The sequence below is a fragment of the Falco cherrug genome, chromosome 4 (assembly GCF_023634085.1).
Source record: "Falco cherrug isolate bFalChe1 chromosome 4, bFalChe1.pri, whole genome shotgun sequence".
Classification (NCBI taxonomy): Eukaryota; Metazoa; Chordata; class Aves; order Falconiformes; family Falconidae; genus Falco; species Falco cherrug.
In genome coordinates this window covers 73,094,728-73,110,438 of record NC_073700.1, presented here as the reverse complement: position 1 = coordinate 73,110,438, position 15,711 = coordinate 73,094,728, and the positions used below count along the sequence as shown (strand labels likewise).

The following is a 15,711-nucleotide window of genomic DNA, read 5'->3' as shown; positions in this document are numbered from 1 at the left end:
ATCTGTACATAAAAATAATTAAAAGTCATCAACTTGCTTCGTAACCAGGGTAAACAGATCAATGTAAGCAACCTGAAATCAGCCTGGCTGTACACTTCTAAGCAAACTGTTCAGTAATCTGTGGAACATGCAGCAGTGACATTAAATTGCAAATATACATTTTCTTTGAGGAAAACTATTTTCTCTCTAGTAAACTTTACTAATGGCCAGATTTCAGCATTTATTTAGCTTTGGTCCAATTAAAGCTAGTGGGAGCTTTATTGTTGACTGTCACAGGAGCACACACTGTTAATACAAGACTGAACCCTTTTGAAAAGCTTTCTCCACAAAAAATGGGCAGAAAACAAGTGATGAGTTGTGAAAACTTGTACAAATTGAGCAAAGAAATTATTTTATAGTATAGCACAAAGAATATGTGGTGTGTCTGGATCGTTGCATAGGTGTATAGGAGTGTTATAAGCAGCGCAGGCTTGGCAGGGTAGTTTTGGAGGGCTGTTCTAGGTGGAAAGAGCCACAGCTGGCATTTTCCATATGTCCCTTTGGAGTGAACAACCTGTACCCAGATTCTCTCCCAAAAAGAATGAGCTGGCTTGCTCCAGAAGACTGTTCAAGTGTATGCCAGCATCCAGCCAGTGCAGACACTTGGAGAGCTTGGGCCTGGAATCAGAGACCAAGTTCAAGTGACAATGAGGGGCACCAAAGATGAGCAGCAGCCACCCAGCTGCTATGCAGCCCTGGCAGCTCCCAGGCCACTGACAGTAATGTTCCACATGTATGCCTTTTCCCAGGGAAAACAAGATTCACCATGTTTGTCTGTCCTTAACCATTTAGGTAATGAAATATTCCAGCAACTCAGAACTTCACAAATAATGAACAGTAAGAATATTATGCTTCAAGTAAGACTTTGACTTATTCAAAGAAAATTCCTAAGCTCCCCGTGGATGTAGTAGTAGTAGTGATACTGTGACAAGTAATTCTAACAAGACACAAGGCATTTTCAATTCTTTCTGCTGTCCTTGGGACAACAGAGAGGTTAGATTATGTTACACAATGGCATTTATTGCTGTTTTTCAGCAGCAGTGTGCACTACACAGTTCTGTGGTACTCAGTATTAGTTGTCGCTTTTTTATGCTATGCTGTATAATGAGACTTGTATGTTGTTCCTTACCTTGTTGGGCTGATCCCTGTCTGCATCTATGCAGATGCCATGCCCACAGAGCATCTGAGATCCTCCCTGGCAGTCATCAAACTTCAAGGCACAGTGAGACCCATAGGTTTCTGGAGTACAGGAGCAGCTAATGGTGAAAGCAGACAGAAAAATCAAAATGTCTTTATATAACTGTCACAGATCCCATATTGCCATAGTAAGAGGTTATTCCCCACTCTTATTTATGTGGTGTTCCTATTCAGCTATACTGACAATCCTATTAATAATCATGCACAGAGGCAAGGCTCTTGTTCAGCAGAGACTCGACGGTCACGTGGGACTTGCGCATATCCATGACTGAGCCTATGGGAGAATCCACAGCCTTTTGTTAGATTCATAAGCGCAAATCCAGAAAAAAAGAAATGTCTACTATGAGACTTCAGCAGAATATGAGCCTAGAAATCTCCATTTCAGTCGAAGAGCACCTAAATTTTGTGTTTCAGTTTACGACCCTCATATGATGCCAAGTGTCTAAAACCCTAACTCGAGCAATATGCAGAAATGCCATGTCTGGCCTGTCTCAGGGAGAGGGGTACCTTCACCCCCACACCTTAACACCTCAGCAACTGTCTCAGCGGCAGCCCAGCTTTCAGGTAAGTGTGGTGGTCAGGAGGAGGCATTTGGTGCTGATGGGGTGGGAAGAACAAAGCAGTGGGCTGAAGTGAGGCATTCTGCTGGGGGGATCTGGATTGCAGGCTGCCAGCTGCATCATGTTGCTATTTACAGGGCACACCTTAGTCACAGCACTGTACATATGTGGTGGAACTGAAATAGGGAACTTCTAAACCATCAGGTAACATTTCCCTTTTCTCTGACCTTTATTTCCACATAGACCAAATCTGAGGATGTGAAATACAACTAAAAGGGACCTAAACCTTGCAGAAAGCCTCCTGTAAGTTCACTAGCTTTTTATTAAAATGACAGTCAGATACTTCTTCGGATGCAAGTTACATGCTGCCATGTCTGCTCCTCACGGAGACATATGGCAGGTACACACCCTTCTTGCATTGCTTTTAAGCTGGCTAATGGAAATCTCTGTAAAAGCATTTATCTGCAGAATTTGAATCAGGGTATTCCAGTGCAGCTGATCTGGACCTTGGAGCAATTTATTAATAAGCCGCTACTGTCCCTGTCAGTATCACATGCTCAATTGAAATAGCAGTGTGATAAGCCAATTGCAGGCAACTAAATGCTGCACCCAGGACAAGCAACCCACATGAACTCAGGCTTAAAGAATCACAGTAGCTTAATGCTTAACTGCAGTCTGCAGTACTGTAAGACAGCAAGTTCATTATTGTAAGAGACAGCACACAGACCAACACCATCCTGCCAGTGCATTAGCTCAACCTGGGCAAGCACAGAGGCAACAGGTCAGGGAACCAGATCGCCTTTGTATGTTCAAAGTACATTCAGAGCCTCATGTTCAACTCCAAAGGACACAGCAAGGCAATCTGACTGGCTCCGAAGCAGGACAATGGCACTGTCTCCTGCCTAGTCTGGCAAAGATTAATCTGCTCCCATCTGAAGTTGCTCAGAGAACAGTTTCAAGAAGTAGGTCACACCACAAGGAGCTTCAGCCAAATTGCAACGCACTGCTGCTCGGCACTGTCCTGCTTCTCTCCCATTGCTGATAGCACGTTGTGATGAGGCCCCCATTATTCTGGTTCTCACACAAAAGTCTGATAGACTTGGGGACTCTCACAGCCTTTCATCCAAATGACGCAATGTCCCCTTACAGTCCTGATTCAGGAAGGTATTTCCTGAATACCCATCTTTTCCCTCACACTTCAGTGCTTTCCCAAATTGCGGCTTGATGCATGCAGGTAAAGAATCTGAATAGGGAGCGAAGACTGCGTTATGCTCCACTTCACAGTACCTAATCCAGTACTGCCCTTCACCTGGTGTTATCTCTTAGGGCTATGGAAAGTTAAACATCACCCTTTTCTTTATCTGCAGTCCATGCTGCTGTATATAACTACACCAGAGCAGGAGTGGGGTGACCTGGGTTGCTGGGTCCCAGAAAATTTAGCAGCAATGTTCTTAAGAGTTGTTGAAAAGAGCCAGGTCACACTACCTGGGGATGGATTTAACATCAGGGGAGCACTCAGAAATAAGTAAGCCGGTATGTGAAGGGAGACTGTGAAGACAATACAATGGAGTAGGGGAAAGGATTAAACAATAATACCGAGGGTGTAATGCAAAAGCAGTAATATTAAGATTTGGGTGACTTATAGAGAGGTCTTAGTTCCTTTCAGGAAGCATTGATTCAGCAAGTACCAAGCAGGGCAAGAATTACATTGGGGAAGAAACTTACAGGAATCATGACTGTACTAACACAATAACAACACTTGTGAGAATGGCAGAGGGTTTGTCCTCTCAAACCTTAATTTAGTCACACACCTATACATCACATCTCTGAGCTCGTTAAGAAACAACAAGTAAAGGCAGGCTGCTTTGCGTGTTGTTTCCTCAACAAAAGTCTGTATTGGGGTAGCTGCAGGCAAGCTAGAAACATCCTTTAAAATCAAAGGAAAGCTGGCAGGAAGCATCATGTACCAGTGACACCTCAGCAGGCTCAGTGTTAATGCTGAAGCGTGAGGAGCACTGCAGAACTTCCCTTGTGTGACATTCTTCCAAGAACTGACAAAGCACTATAAACCAGTGTTACACCAAGCAAATATTTGTGGGGGCCAAGGTTTTCACACTGAAGCAGGAGACAAAATGCTTTGCAGAAAGCTGTGGCATGCTTTCCAGCCTGCTCGTTCCCATTGCACAGGGGTAGCTTTGTATTATATCTGAAAGTTATTTATATACCAGATTGTTTGACATTTTGGAAAATCAGACACAGAACATTCAGGATGGCTTGCCCTGTAAACAAGAGCATGTTTCCTAAGGAGCTGGGCACAGCCAGAGAAGAATATGCTCCAGGGACCTCATGTCTATGGAAGCCCACAACACAGAGAGCCTCCTGGCCACCCGCTGCAGACAGCATTTCTCCTCCCTTCGTGCCTGGCAGCACTGTGCATTGCTTGCTCTGCTACAGTATCAGCAGTGCCTCTATTTCTGGAGGAGCTGAAGGCATTTCTCAGTTATGCAGTGTGCTGGGAATGCCAACGATCAAGGGTGCCCATATATTCAAGAGGTTTCCAGCAACTCAAAACCTTTGCTGGGCCAAAGCTGTTCACTCCTTCATCTCCTCGTTCCCTTTGGTCTCAAGGGGTGGGTGATAACGGAAGGAAGATAACATGGCTGTGCTAGATGGGCACATTGGTGAGTGCTGGTTACAGACCAGCATGCTGCATGTCAACACGCCATCTACATCCTACGGTGCAGCAAATTTCCATTAAAGCATCTGCACCTACAACAGAGGGTTGTAGGGTCACTGGAACCAGTCTCCAGTTGGCAGCCCTTTTCCCCAGAATGGTCATATGACAAACCTGGTTCTTGCTGCTCTTCTTATGCCAAAGCAGGCAATGGCTTCGGAGGGCCTTCTGTGTCTGTGGTGGGCTCGGTGTATGGTGTATTAAGGATTTTATATTCTCTCAGACTGAAAGGGATGATAGTGCATCGATACTAAACAGACTTACTCCTAGCACTTGTGCTGCAGGTGTGATATGGGGTACAAAAATTGCTGAGTATTTTACATAAGGTTTTTGTGTCTAGTTTTGAAAAGTTACCTGTAGCTGCCTGGTGTGTTCACACAAGTGGCTCCATTCTGGCAGCCTAACGCTGTTCCAGCATAAATCTGGCATTCATTAACATCCACTGAACACAGGAGGCCCTAAGATGAAATGGAAAACCAGTTTATTTTCCAAATAACTGAGAAATTAAGCAAACCATGCAGCCAATGTTTAATATAGTTTCCAAAGATATATAAACCATGGGCTGCTATCAACACAGCTTCCCTTATGAAACATTATAACAAAACTCTATTTTTCAGCTGTGTTTTTGTGACCCTGGTTATCAGTCAGATGGGGGATAAAATATTTCAGATGTTTGTACAAAGCATATGGACAGCATAGTACTGTCCTCCCCCCTACTTTCCAACTTGCTGGCAAAAGGCTCAGAAGACTTACTTTCAAACAGTTTCTGTCAGGAGATGCTGTTTTATTAAGACTGAAAGTAGAGCAATTGTGATCCAAATCTTGCTCGGATAACTTTAAAGTTGAGAGCCTTTGAGAAGAAGATACAACTTCTCTATCTCTAGTGCATGTAACAGCACCACTGAAGCCTTTGCCAGTAAAGTCTTTGGTTTTAAAAAACTCAGAACAGGACTGATTACTTACATCCCCCTGTGTCTTATTTGTTTGAGTGTGAATAAATATCCTTCCCTTTCCCCATTCTCTGTCTATCCTTGCATAAGATCAACAGGAAGGCATGCAGTTCAGTTCACTGCTCAGCAAAAACCAACGACTAATTCTCCGCTGTGGGAACTGCCAAGCATTGCTGGCTTTGTGGGCCATCACCCCTGTGTAACAGTGCAGGGTGTGGCCCAATGGTTTGGGGTTCATTTTTTTGGTATATATTGATATTGTTGAGAAGCAAATGTGTTGTCCTTCAACCAAACAGTAACTGTGATACTGCTGTTTTGCTGTTCAGTATATCCCATTCTGCCCTGAGCAACCTTAAAATGCTATGTTTCATCACAATTACAGCGTCAGGTGTATCCTCACAGTTAAAATACATGGTCCACGTTCAAGGAGGCTAAAGACTCACCTGCCAGTTGCTGGGGCAGAGGCAAAAGAAACCATCCAGTGAGTTTACACAGGTCCCTGAGTTTTCACAGGGGTTACTACTGCAGGCTTTCCCCTGGAGAGCCTGCAACCCAGGAAAAGAGCAGAAGATGAGGTTCCTGCTTATTTGGTGTTTATTCTCAAGTAAAACTTTTTCCCCTCCCCCCGCCATTCTTTCTTGGATTCCCTTCCTGCCCCCACCCCCTTTTTTTTCCCCAGCAAGGTTGATTTGTATAGGTTTTGAGCTATTCTGCTTATCCCTGTACAAAATAATGACTAATACAATTGGTCTTACACAGAATGGCCAGCTACAAGAACTAGAATGGCAAAAGCCATGCAAGAAGTAAATATTAACAGAGACATAAGCCACAGGCTATGAGTCTAGATGGAGGATTATCTGTCTTCTCGATTCCACGGGTGACTCATCTGACAACTGCTTTTACTGGCAGCTGTAGCTGTGGCTTGTGACAAGCTCAGTGTAGAAGCAGGTGACTGTTGAAAATCAGCTACTTCCAGTGCAATATAAAATCCAGTTTGAATCCTCCAGTCTTCACCTTGACAGATTAGTGAAGGAAGAGTTTACTTCTCCTTGGTATCTAGTTGTTGTTCTTAAGTGTACAACTGTTTTTCCTTTAAGGATGCAAGCTCCTGCACTGTTTATATTTTGTAAGGCGCATTTCACCTCCTCCACAAATCTTGGGAGTTTTTTTACCTCCTGTTACCAAAATAAAGTTTTCCTGAATAATACAGGAGAGGAAAGAAATAATTCAGCTATTTAATCACTGTAACCTCACTTTATTTACTTGGGGCAGTGTTTTTCTTTTTTGATGTCTAGTTTGCTTCCCATTTACTCACCTGCTCTAATCTTTGAAGTCTGTTATCAAGACTCACGATCTGCAAGAGAAATGCAAATTGCATTGTGCTTGGTATGGCAGTGATCACAGAAGCATGTACTGGATGCTGGTAGATGAACAAAATACTTTCTTAAGAGAAAAAAATTATATCTGGTATGTGAAACCAGGTGACAATCAGGTTCAAATCAGGCCCATTCACTGGGATTTTGGTGGTTTAGGCTGTTCAGAAAATGACAGCTTAAATATGTCCCAGTTTGGTTCCAAAGAACAAGACTCAGTCTTGTGAAGACGCATTCAGGTGCTCAACATTCAGAATGTAAATATTCCAGCAGGACTGTTTGGGTGCTTGCAAGCATGCAAAGGATGGAGGTCTGAGGCAGCACGCCAAAAGCCAAGAATAGGCTCACCATGTCTCAGTGGGTTACAACCACTAACAGCAAGCTGAAACTGAACCAGGGAATATGAGGATACGTAGTAGCACACTTTCCCTAAAGGGAGGTCTCTTAGGCTATAAAATATTTTCCTGTAAGGAACCTGGAGCAACACTATAACAAAAGACACTTAAACTAAGTCAGACAAAGATTTCAAAACCTTTTGTTGGACAAAAATCTTCACTAGCGGGGAAGAGACAAAACTACTGCATAGGTCTTTTCTTTCCACTGCCAACCCCTACAGCCCATTTCACCTATGGAATGGAATGTCTGTGTAACAACTTTAAGAACATATATGGCCCATTTCCTGAATTTAGTGGGATTTCACTTCCATAAATATTAGAGTATATAGACCATACAGATGTTGACAGTGAACAAAAGCAGCATCCTGGTAACTGGAAATTATAGGATTTACAGGAATTATTTTTATTGTCTCCAGAGTTACTGAATAAGTATCTCAACGTTAAACACAGACCGAGCTGATATCAAATATGGACTCTGCCCCAGGTCTCTGGAGTCCCAAAATATTGAAATGAATCAGGTAACAATGTTAATCTGAGGAATGGAAAACTGTGAATGCTGGAGGAGGGTAACATGAGGGTATGGCTTACCTGGGAGGTCAGCAGAGCAACCTGCTGGGACACGTTCTGAGAGGCACCATTAGCTCTTTTAAGTTCTCGAATCTCCGCATTATTTTCTCTCACCTAAATTTAAACAGAGATGAAGTGAAACAAGCTTGACTTTTTCAAGAGCTTACAAATGTAAACAAGCTTTGCTTTTTCAGAAGCTTAGGAAAGTTTCAGACTTGCTTAACTTTAGTGTTATAAAGTCCACTTAAATAGAGCTCTGTTACATATACAGTTTTAATTATTTGCTGAAATGGCATGATTACAACTCTGCAACAGCTTACTTTCATATTAGAGTACTTGCACAGAGAATATAAAATAGCCACCATACAAAACACATCAAAAATTTCCTAAGACAAATCCTGGAGACAAACAATTAATGTGCAAAACTGAAAATGAAAACATATTAAAGAAAAGTAACTATATCACCTGGCTAAAAAGTTCTGCGAGGTCTTCTTCATTGATCTTTATTTTCCCCAGTAGTCCAGTTCTAAATTCAATATTTTTGCTGGAGCCAGCATAGAACACTAAATTACCCTGCTCTGAGGACAAACGAGGCCTGTTGTGTTAGAGAAAAAACAAAGAGATCATTTAGTTACAGATGTCTGCCAAAGGGTATGGAAAATAGAGCTGCAGTAAAGCCATTCTGTTCCCGTTACTGGCACTTAGAAGCCGCCATATGAACAAATGCACTTGCAAGCAATGGTACTTACTGCTTGTCATAAATGGTTCTTTTCTGTCTCTTTTTTTCATGGTGGTTTGATTCACAGCTTAATCCAGTAAGTAATAATAACACAAGTAAAAGCCCAGGAGCAGGAGCAGCAGCAGCCCAAAGCATTGCTCTCTTCCAGCTCTCCTGTGTTTGAAGTGAAACCTCCAGTGCTGAATTGTACTTTTGCAAGCCCAGGTGCCCTTTGCTCTCAGCTCTTGATTCACAAGGTGCCCATTCTGCTGTCTTGTCTTGCAACGGTGAACTTTCTGTCAGGTATCTTAATTAAAGATTGACAGCATGCAAATCCTCTATAGACATTAAATGCATTTTTCTCTTTTTGCCTTTTGGTGTCAGTAGCTTTGAAATATCATTAATTGAAATCTGCCTCTATTTTATCATTATGTTTGACCTTTGTACAGCTGAGCACCCCTGTGTCTCAGAGCACCTAGTAATCTGCAGCTGGCTACTGCAGGAACAGCTTGCTCTCCCCACACGATGCACAACATGGGCAAAGGAAAAACTATCTGGCAGCACTAAAGGACCTAAATTGTTACCAAAAAAACCCAACCCCAACTCCACAAATAAAACCCAAAGTGGCTGGCAAGGAATATTTTTATTGAAAGAGAAGCTTCCAGGCAGTAATTTGTTGGGCAGATGACAAACAAGTTAGCAGTACCAAAGAGCATCCCATGGATTACAACAGCAGCAAAATTCAATTTTAACCAAATATGGTTGCTCTGACTCGAGGATGACTCAGTCCCCAGATGCTGGGGAGATGATCACACACAAAGGGGACTGTATTTTGTTTGGCATGTGTGGGCTGTCTTCACTGCACACACTAGGGCTCCCAAATTCAGGGCCAGCCATAGACAATGCAAAAGACCAAGGAAGAATTCAAAGGAGGCTCAAAAGTAATTGCAAAAAATTAATATGTTTTGAGAGCCAAAATTTTAATCTTGACCCCATTTTCCTCTACCCTTCAGCAGTACCTCATAGCCTTCTCAACAGAAGTGTCCCACCCAGATGCTTGTCAGTACTTGTCTCTGAGGCCCAAGCTGTTGCTGCTGGAAACCATGAGAGTCCACATCCCACCTCCCCTTTGCTTTTGTCAGTCTCCCTATTGCCCTTGCACAAGGCTTTGCTGTGCTTTACTCTCCCTGCTCAGGGGAGCTTTGTGTATGTTTTCCTTCCTCATGCTAGGAGCTACCTGAACCTGCAGGCCCACCACCGTTCTTTTTGATTTTCCATTTTGCTTGGTAGACAACTCATCCAGATTACTCGCATTCCAAAACTCTACTGAGAAAGAGAGTAGCAACAGTTGTAACTGCTCTTGCTTGAAGATAACAGTAGTCACCACCTCACTGATCCTTTAAGCCCCAGACCATCCTGGAGGCCAGAGAGCTCCTGCACTTCCTAACCCTGTCCAGCCTTCTTTTCTGCTCCAGCTTGCACTTGTCACCCACACATGTCCCACAGACAATGCAGGACATGCCCTGGGGCTGGGGGGTTGAATGAACCCTACAGCTTTTACAGACAGAAATGTTTTGAGGTCAAAGCACCCTGTAAAGAGACTGGATGTGGTGACAAAAAAGACTCGTGTCACCTCAAAGAGAGACAGATGTGGACTGTAAAAATTAATATGAAGCCAGGACACCTAAGGTTGGTGGTGCTGCTGCTAACTTGATCTTTACTGTGAATACCTATAATGTTTGAGACTGTATCAGCTGCATCCCACCACCTCCACCTAGATTTTTATTACATTATCTGTGGTTTTAGAAACTTCTCTGAGAATTCAGAACAGCATGAGCCTGCTGGCCATCTTTCCTGGGCTCAGACTGTGATCCAGGTAACCCAGCAGTTACTGCTGCTGCCTACAGATCTGGAAGGGCAGAGGTGAACCTCCTGAACTCACACCAGACAGCCCATCCCACATGGCTACTAGTGCGGTAGCAGCAGCTCAGCTCTGTGGATGTTCACCTGCTCCACAGCAGCCTGTGGCCTCCAGCTGTTGCTGCCGGAACAGAGGAACATGAAGAGGAGTTTCCATGTTTTGTCCTTTACCATCATAGGGGATAATGTTTACATGAAAATACAGAATTGTATCCTCAGTCGTTGAAAACTGTCACTGCTCCAGTCAATCCAAATGAGCTATGGATGTCACACGAGCTGAGAATCTGCCTCCATGTTGGTTTTTTTAATTCACCATTATGCTCTTTGCTCTGAACTATTCAGGAATAGCAGAGCATAGACAAATTACTGATGTTTCTGTCTAGTCAACCGGACACCTTCTGCCTCTAGGTATCCTAGTACTGTCCATTAAACTAGTGCTCTCTAACATTCTTCATGTCAGTTCTGATGTCTGTTTGGGGTTTTTTTGCTGTTTTGGTTTGGGTTTTGTACTGAGTTTTTACAACTTGTCAGTTCAGCGTCAAGGTGAAGAAACTACGGGTCAACCAAACCTGTACTACTTATGCATGCATTCAGCCAGCCTGCTACTTCAAAGACTTTCTCTCACAAAGTCCATTGTATGCTGACAGTTTTCAGCCTGGACTTCAGCTGTGACCCACAAAATCCTTCCTTTTCTCTATTCACTTCTTTCGCATACTCAGTATGTATTGCCCCTCTCTGGTGCCTGTTAATCCTTATTTCAAGCTTTCCTTTCCAACTAATTAACTCTGATATACCAAATGACCAATGAGAATAAACCATAGAGGATGGGGAGAAAGCTGTTAATGCAAGGAGGAAAAAGAAATGCACCTTGTCTGCCTGCAAGCTTTATAGCTTAGAAAAAAAGTTGACCTGAAAACCAGGTAACTTTGACTATGCACTGATTATAGGATGGAAAGAGAGCTCTGGACATCTAAACTTTGCATGACACTATTTTCCACTTAATTAGACCTTCCAGATTTTAGTTAATTACACTCTATTCCTAATGAGTGTAAACCTTAGGCTGGCCAAGCTGGGAAATCTATAAACCATCTTAAGGAGAAAAAAAACAGGTTCACACCTTTTAATTTTACTGAAACATACTGGACTGAGACATCATTTTTGGAAGAACAGAGCGGAAAACCTGCAAATATCTGGCATAAGAATAGGGGCTGTTCTTTCTGACAAGAACTGGCATGAACTACTCCTCCTGGGAGAGATCATTCATTACCTTACCGACATAATGGCTGAGGAAATACCTCTAGAGTATAGGTTGTGCACAGATTTGGCAGGAAGTAATGGAGCATTTGTCTCTAATTCTGATTGAAGTTCATCCTTACTAGCAGGGACTACAATTTACCACCATCTTGTGTAGCTGTGTGAAATGAAATGGTGATATCCCTCTACTTCTCTAGCAGTATGTGCCTGCAATGGAAAGATGCTGCTGTAGAAGACAGGAGTCGACTCAGATTATCGCCAAAAATTCAATACGCATTAATTGCGCCTAGAAAGTCAACTCAGATGCAGAGACATGACACAGATCTGTGACAATGTATGGGGGAAAGGGCAACTCTTGGTGTGAATCCCAACCTGGCTAATAATTTAATGGAAGACTAATAGATAATTCTTTTGTTCTACAGATGCAAAAGAGATCCCCGCTATTCAATGTTATGAATTAAATATTTGAAATAATCATAAATCCAGCCCCGTCACTGGTTTAATCCTGAGTAGTGCACATTTACCTGTGTTTTCCCTCAGCTGCGGTCATGTCTCTCAGTACTTCCATCTTCACTTTCCTGGATCCTCTTTCATCTCTCCTCTTTCTAATATTCCAGTGTTCAAAAGTGACACATAACATATGAAGCAGTACTGTCACCTCCACGGTACGTATGTGCAAATTGCTGGTGTAAACAATGTTCTGTATCAAATTCAGCTCTTTCTGTGTGTCCCTGCAGCTCTGAGACAATCAAGCACTAAGCTGGTATCAGGCCCTACACAGAGAATCAACAACCACAAAGTTTACAAGAAGCAGGGGTGACTGAAAAATAACATTCCTCCTTCTGTCCCTTACCTATAACCATCCATCATCACTTCCCTCCTTTTCTTCACATGGCTGGAGAGTTTTATGGCTGCAGCACCTTCCCCAGGGCAGCTGCAAGCCTCCATTTCCCACACCACTTCTTAGGGATTTCTTTTACTTTCAGCATACTGCCCTCTGACACCTGCTTAAGATTTTGCTCCCTCAACAGAGTTGAAGTTAATAAGTTACCTGCTGATGAAGTTAAACTAACTGTCCAGGAAATCCAGGTTTTCCATTTTTAATAGCAAAGAGCAAAGATATGAGCTTTGATGTATTTAGCTACTTCAACTGGAACTGATCTACTGTCTCAAGTCTACCTAGGTTACTTAATATGTAACTGCCTTCATTGTGATAAAGTTTTTTAATTGCATTATGAGACTCGTATTTCAGTTCCTCTTTTTCTGATTTTTCTTCCTACGCATTATTTCTACTAACTACCAACCACTTTGATGCTTCCTATTTTCTGTTTCATTTTTTCTAAAATTTTCAGTCAGTTACATTGGCTTTGTTCTTTTCTATTATTCCAGTCCTTTTAGCACATTCTAATTGCTAAATTAATGATTGTTGTTAAAGCAATGTACACTGGAGTTATTTTTAGGGACTCCATTTGCATAGCCACCGTTCTCCACTACTAACCCTAAAGCCATGAATGGACTTGGCTGCACAACCTCCCTCAAATTCATTCTATTCTGTACTGTTGGCTTCATATAGAGGCTTAGATCTGAGCCAAGTCCACAAATCATCTGCTGTGTATTGATGCTGTGATCACAAATATCGGCATTCTGTCACCATACAAATATAAGGAAGTACGAGTGGTCAAACTGGGTTAGAAAAAGATTGACTACCCTGTCTCCAACAGTGACCAAGAGCAGGTAGTTAGGAAACGAAGGATACATGAAGGGGCAAACACATGCAGTACCTCTCCTAGGTACTTTCTCGGCCTCCATTTTATTCGTAGCTTGGGAACTTCTTCTGCCAGAAGGCTATTACTCAGTAGTCTCAAAGGATTTTTCTTCCATGAACTTGTCCTGTCTTCTCCCTCTCTCCATGCTTCACCTTACAACACATGCACAATGAATAAGTAATGCCACATTGTAAGCAAGATCAATACACAGTCAAAATGCCACTCAGAAATATTAATTCTCAGTAGAATCCCATTTTTAAGTGTAAAATTTATAAACAGAATGGGATTATTTTTTTTTTTTAAATATATATTGGGCAAATATTTGAGCTAATCAGAACTACTTGTTACTGTCTAGGTGTGAGACAATACAGCAGCAGCAATGTGCTTGCTTCCAAATGCTGGGCTGTAATTTAAAAATGCTTGAGTTACAATGCTCAGTGCATGGACAAAAGGACAAGACCAGCATGCTCTCAATGAAGCTGGGATTTCAGGAGGTACTCCTGTATTTAAAAATCAGAGATGCCTCCCACTGGAGAAGATTTTAGGGACTTTTTTGCTGCAGTTTTCTGAATCCCAGTGAAGGGTACCTAACTAGAGTGGCCACCTGAAACTCCCTCCAACGACCCTCTCTCACTAAAAGTGGTGTATTCCACTCAATTTTAGCCCTTCCAACTCTTGCTTCTTGCTTCATCAGAGCTCTTACCAAGACATCCCTTGTCCACGCTTCCTCCAACTGTCAAAAGGACCAGGTGGAAGAAAGTAAAAGAAAACCACCCAGTTGTCTTGCCTTCACAAGTGGCTGCCTAGTCATCTCAGGCCACATACTTCTTTTCTTCAACAGCTATATAAATTCCCCAAACCTTGTAATCAGCTAAAGATAAAAATAACACATATCTCTTCATGCTCTTCATAATAACATTTAAATTGACATACTATCATTACTTAGTATTTCATTTTCCCTGGTGTCTTAAATATCAGTGATCTATTTAAACAAGTTGTTACTAAACAAGCATAAACTTCCCCTAATGAGGCTATAACACTAGAATATTCATGTTTCCACAGGCAAAAGGAAAATGGTTACTGGAATTCATTTGGGGCTCTATGCCTAGTTTATTACACTTTCACATTATTTTTTCTCAGATATTTCTTTGACCACTTCTACTTTATACACTACTTAAGACTGCCCAGAAATGCTTAGTATTCTTAACAAATTATTATTTTGTCGCCTCCAAATCTTTACTCATATTCTTTAAACACCATGCAGAAAAAATGTACAGACAGCACCTAAGTCTTTCCAAGTATCTAAAGAGGCAAAATATACTAAATTGCTAAGGACAAGAAATATAATTCACTATCTATACAAAAAGGCAGCAGTGTTAAACCTCAGTATGAACAGCAAGCAAATAGAACAGAGAAATCAAATGGTGAGCTAAGAACGAGTAAGTTCATTCTTGGTATGTAAGAAGTATTTGCTACATTTTCTATTTATTTTAGAAATGTGTAACAACTGCTAAAGCAGAACTGTACAGTCACTGAAGCACTGGATCTGTTCAGATTTCTGTTGAGATGTCTCTTTAGAAAATAAAATGGGCTTATCTATGATTAAGTTTATGACATACGATAGTGTTACCACAGATCAATGTTTTTCCAGCCTGTAACTCTCAGATTCCTGACGATTCTTACTCCTACAAGGGTCAGCAAAAGATGAGATGATAAAGGCTGTGGGTAGGAGCCTTATATTCACTGCATGGAAGAAGGCACCTCCACTGAAAAATTTTGAATTCATGTATCAAAACATATTCAAACCCACTGCATTAAATGGTATTTTAGTAACTTCACATGTTCTAGAAGAAACAGTATAGGGAATCCCTAGATCAACTCAGGTGAAAACAAGTTTGCGTTGGTAAGACATTCTGTAAGGCAACAGGCAAGCTTCCAAACTGACTGCATAAATGACACCACCAAAGAAGCTCCACTGAGGAAAAGGATGTCATATTAAAATTGAGGGAGCGCAACCACATCATCTCACTCAGATAATGAAATGTATTTCAGGTGTGTAGAACAAGTGAGCAACAAAACCCAAAAATAGATTCTGGAAATTTCCTTCCATTTCCAGAGCTGTCTTCCATATTGCACTCATTTACCTTTCAGCTCCTTTTGTAATCCATTTCATTGCCATGAAAACTGAAGTTGCAAAGTGCAGTACTGATGTAGGCTGCAAAGCACTTATGATTAGGA

General features: G+C 41.9%; 1 protein-coding gene across 1 annotated transcript in view; it reads right to left on the bottom strand.

The window, feature by feature from the left end:
• The window catches only part of CUBN (cubilin), a 155,177-nt gene that overhangs the window by 137,898 nt on the left and 1,568 nt on the right, over positions 1-15,711 (bottom strand). Inside the window, exons 2-11 of the mRNA XM_055708924.1 lie at positions 14,177-14,344; positions 13,489-13,625; positions 12,232-12,480; positions 8,565-11,914; positions 8,281-8,410; positions 7,837-7,929; positions 6,796-6,834; positions 5,924-6,025; positions 4,885-4,988; positions 1,169-1,295 (exon numbers count right to left, since the gene is read on the bottom strand). Of these exons, the coding sequence (XP_055564899.1) occupies positions 1,169-1,295; positions 4,885-4,988; positions 5,924-6,025; positions 6,796-6,834; positions 7,837-7,929; positions 8,281-8,410; positions 8,565-8,689 (720 nt within the window). The 5' untranslated portion in view covers positions 8,690-11,914; positions 12,232-12,480; positions 13,489-13,625; positions 14,177-14,344. The remainder of the gene's footprint in view (positions 1-1,168; positions 1,296-4,884; positions 4,989-5,923; positions 6,026-6,795; positions 6,835-7,836; positions 7,930-8,280; positions 8,411-8,564; positions 11,915-12,231; positions 12,481-13,488; positions 13,626-14,176; positions 14,345-15,711) is intronic.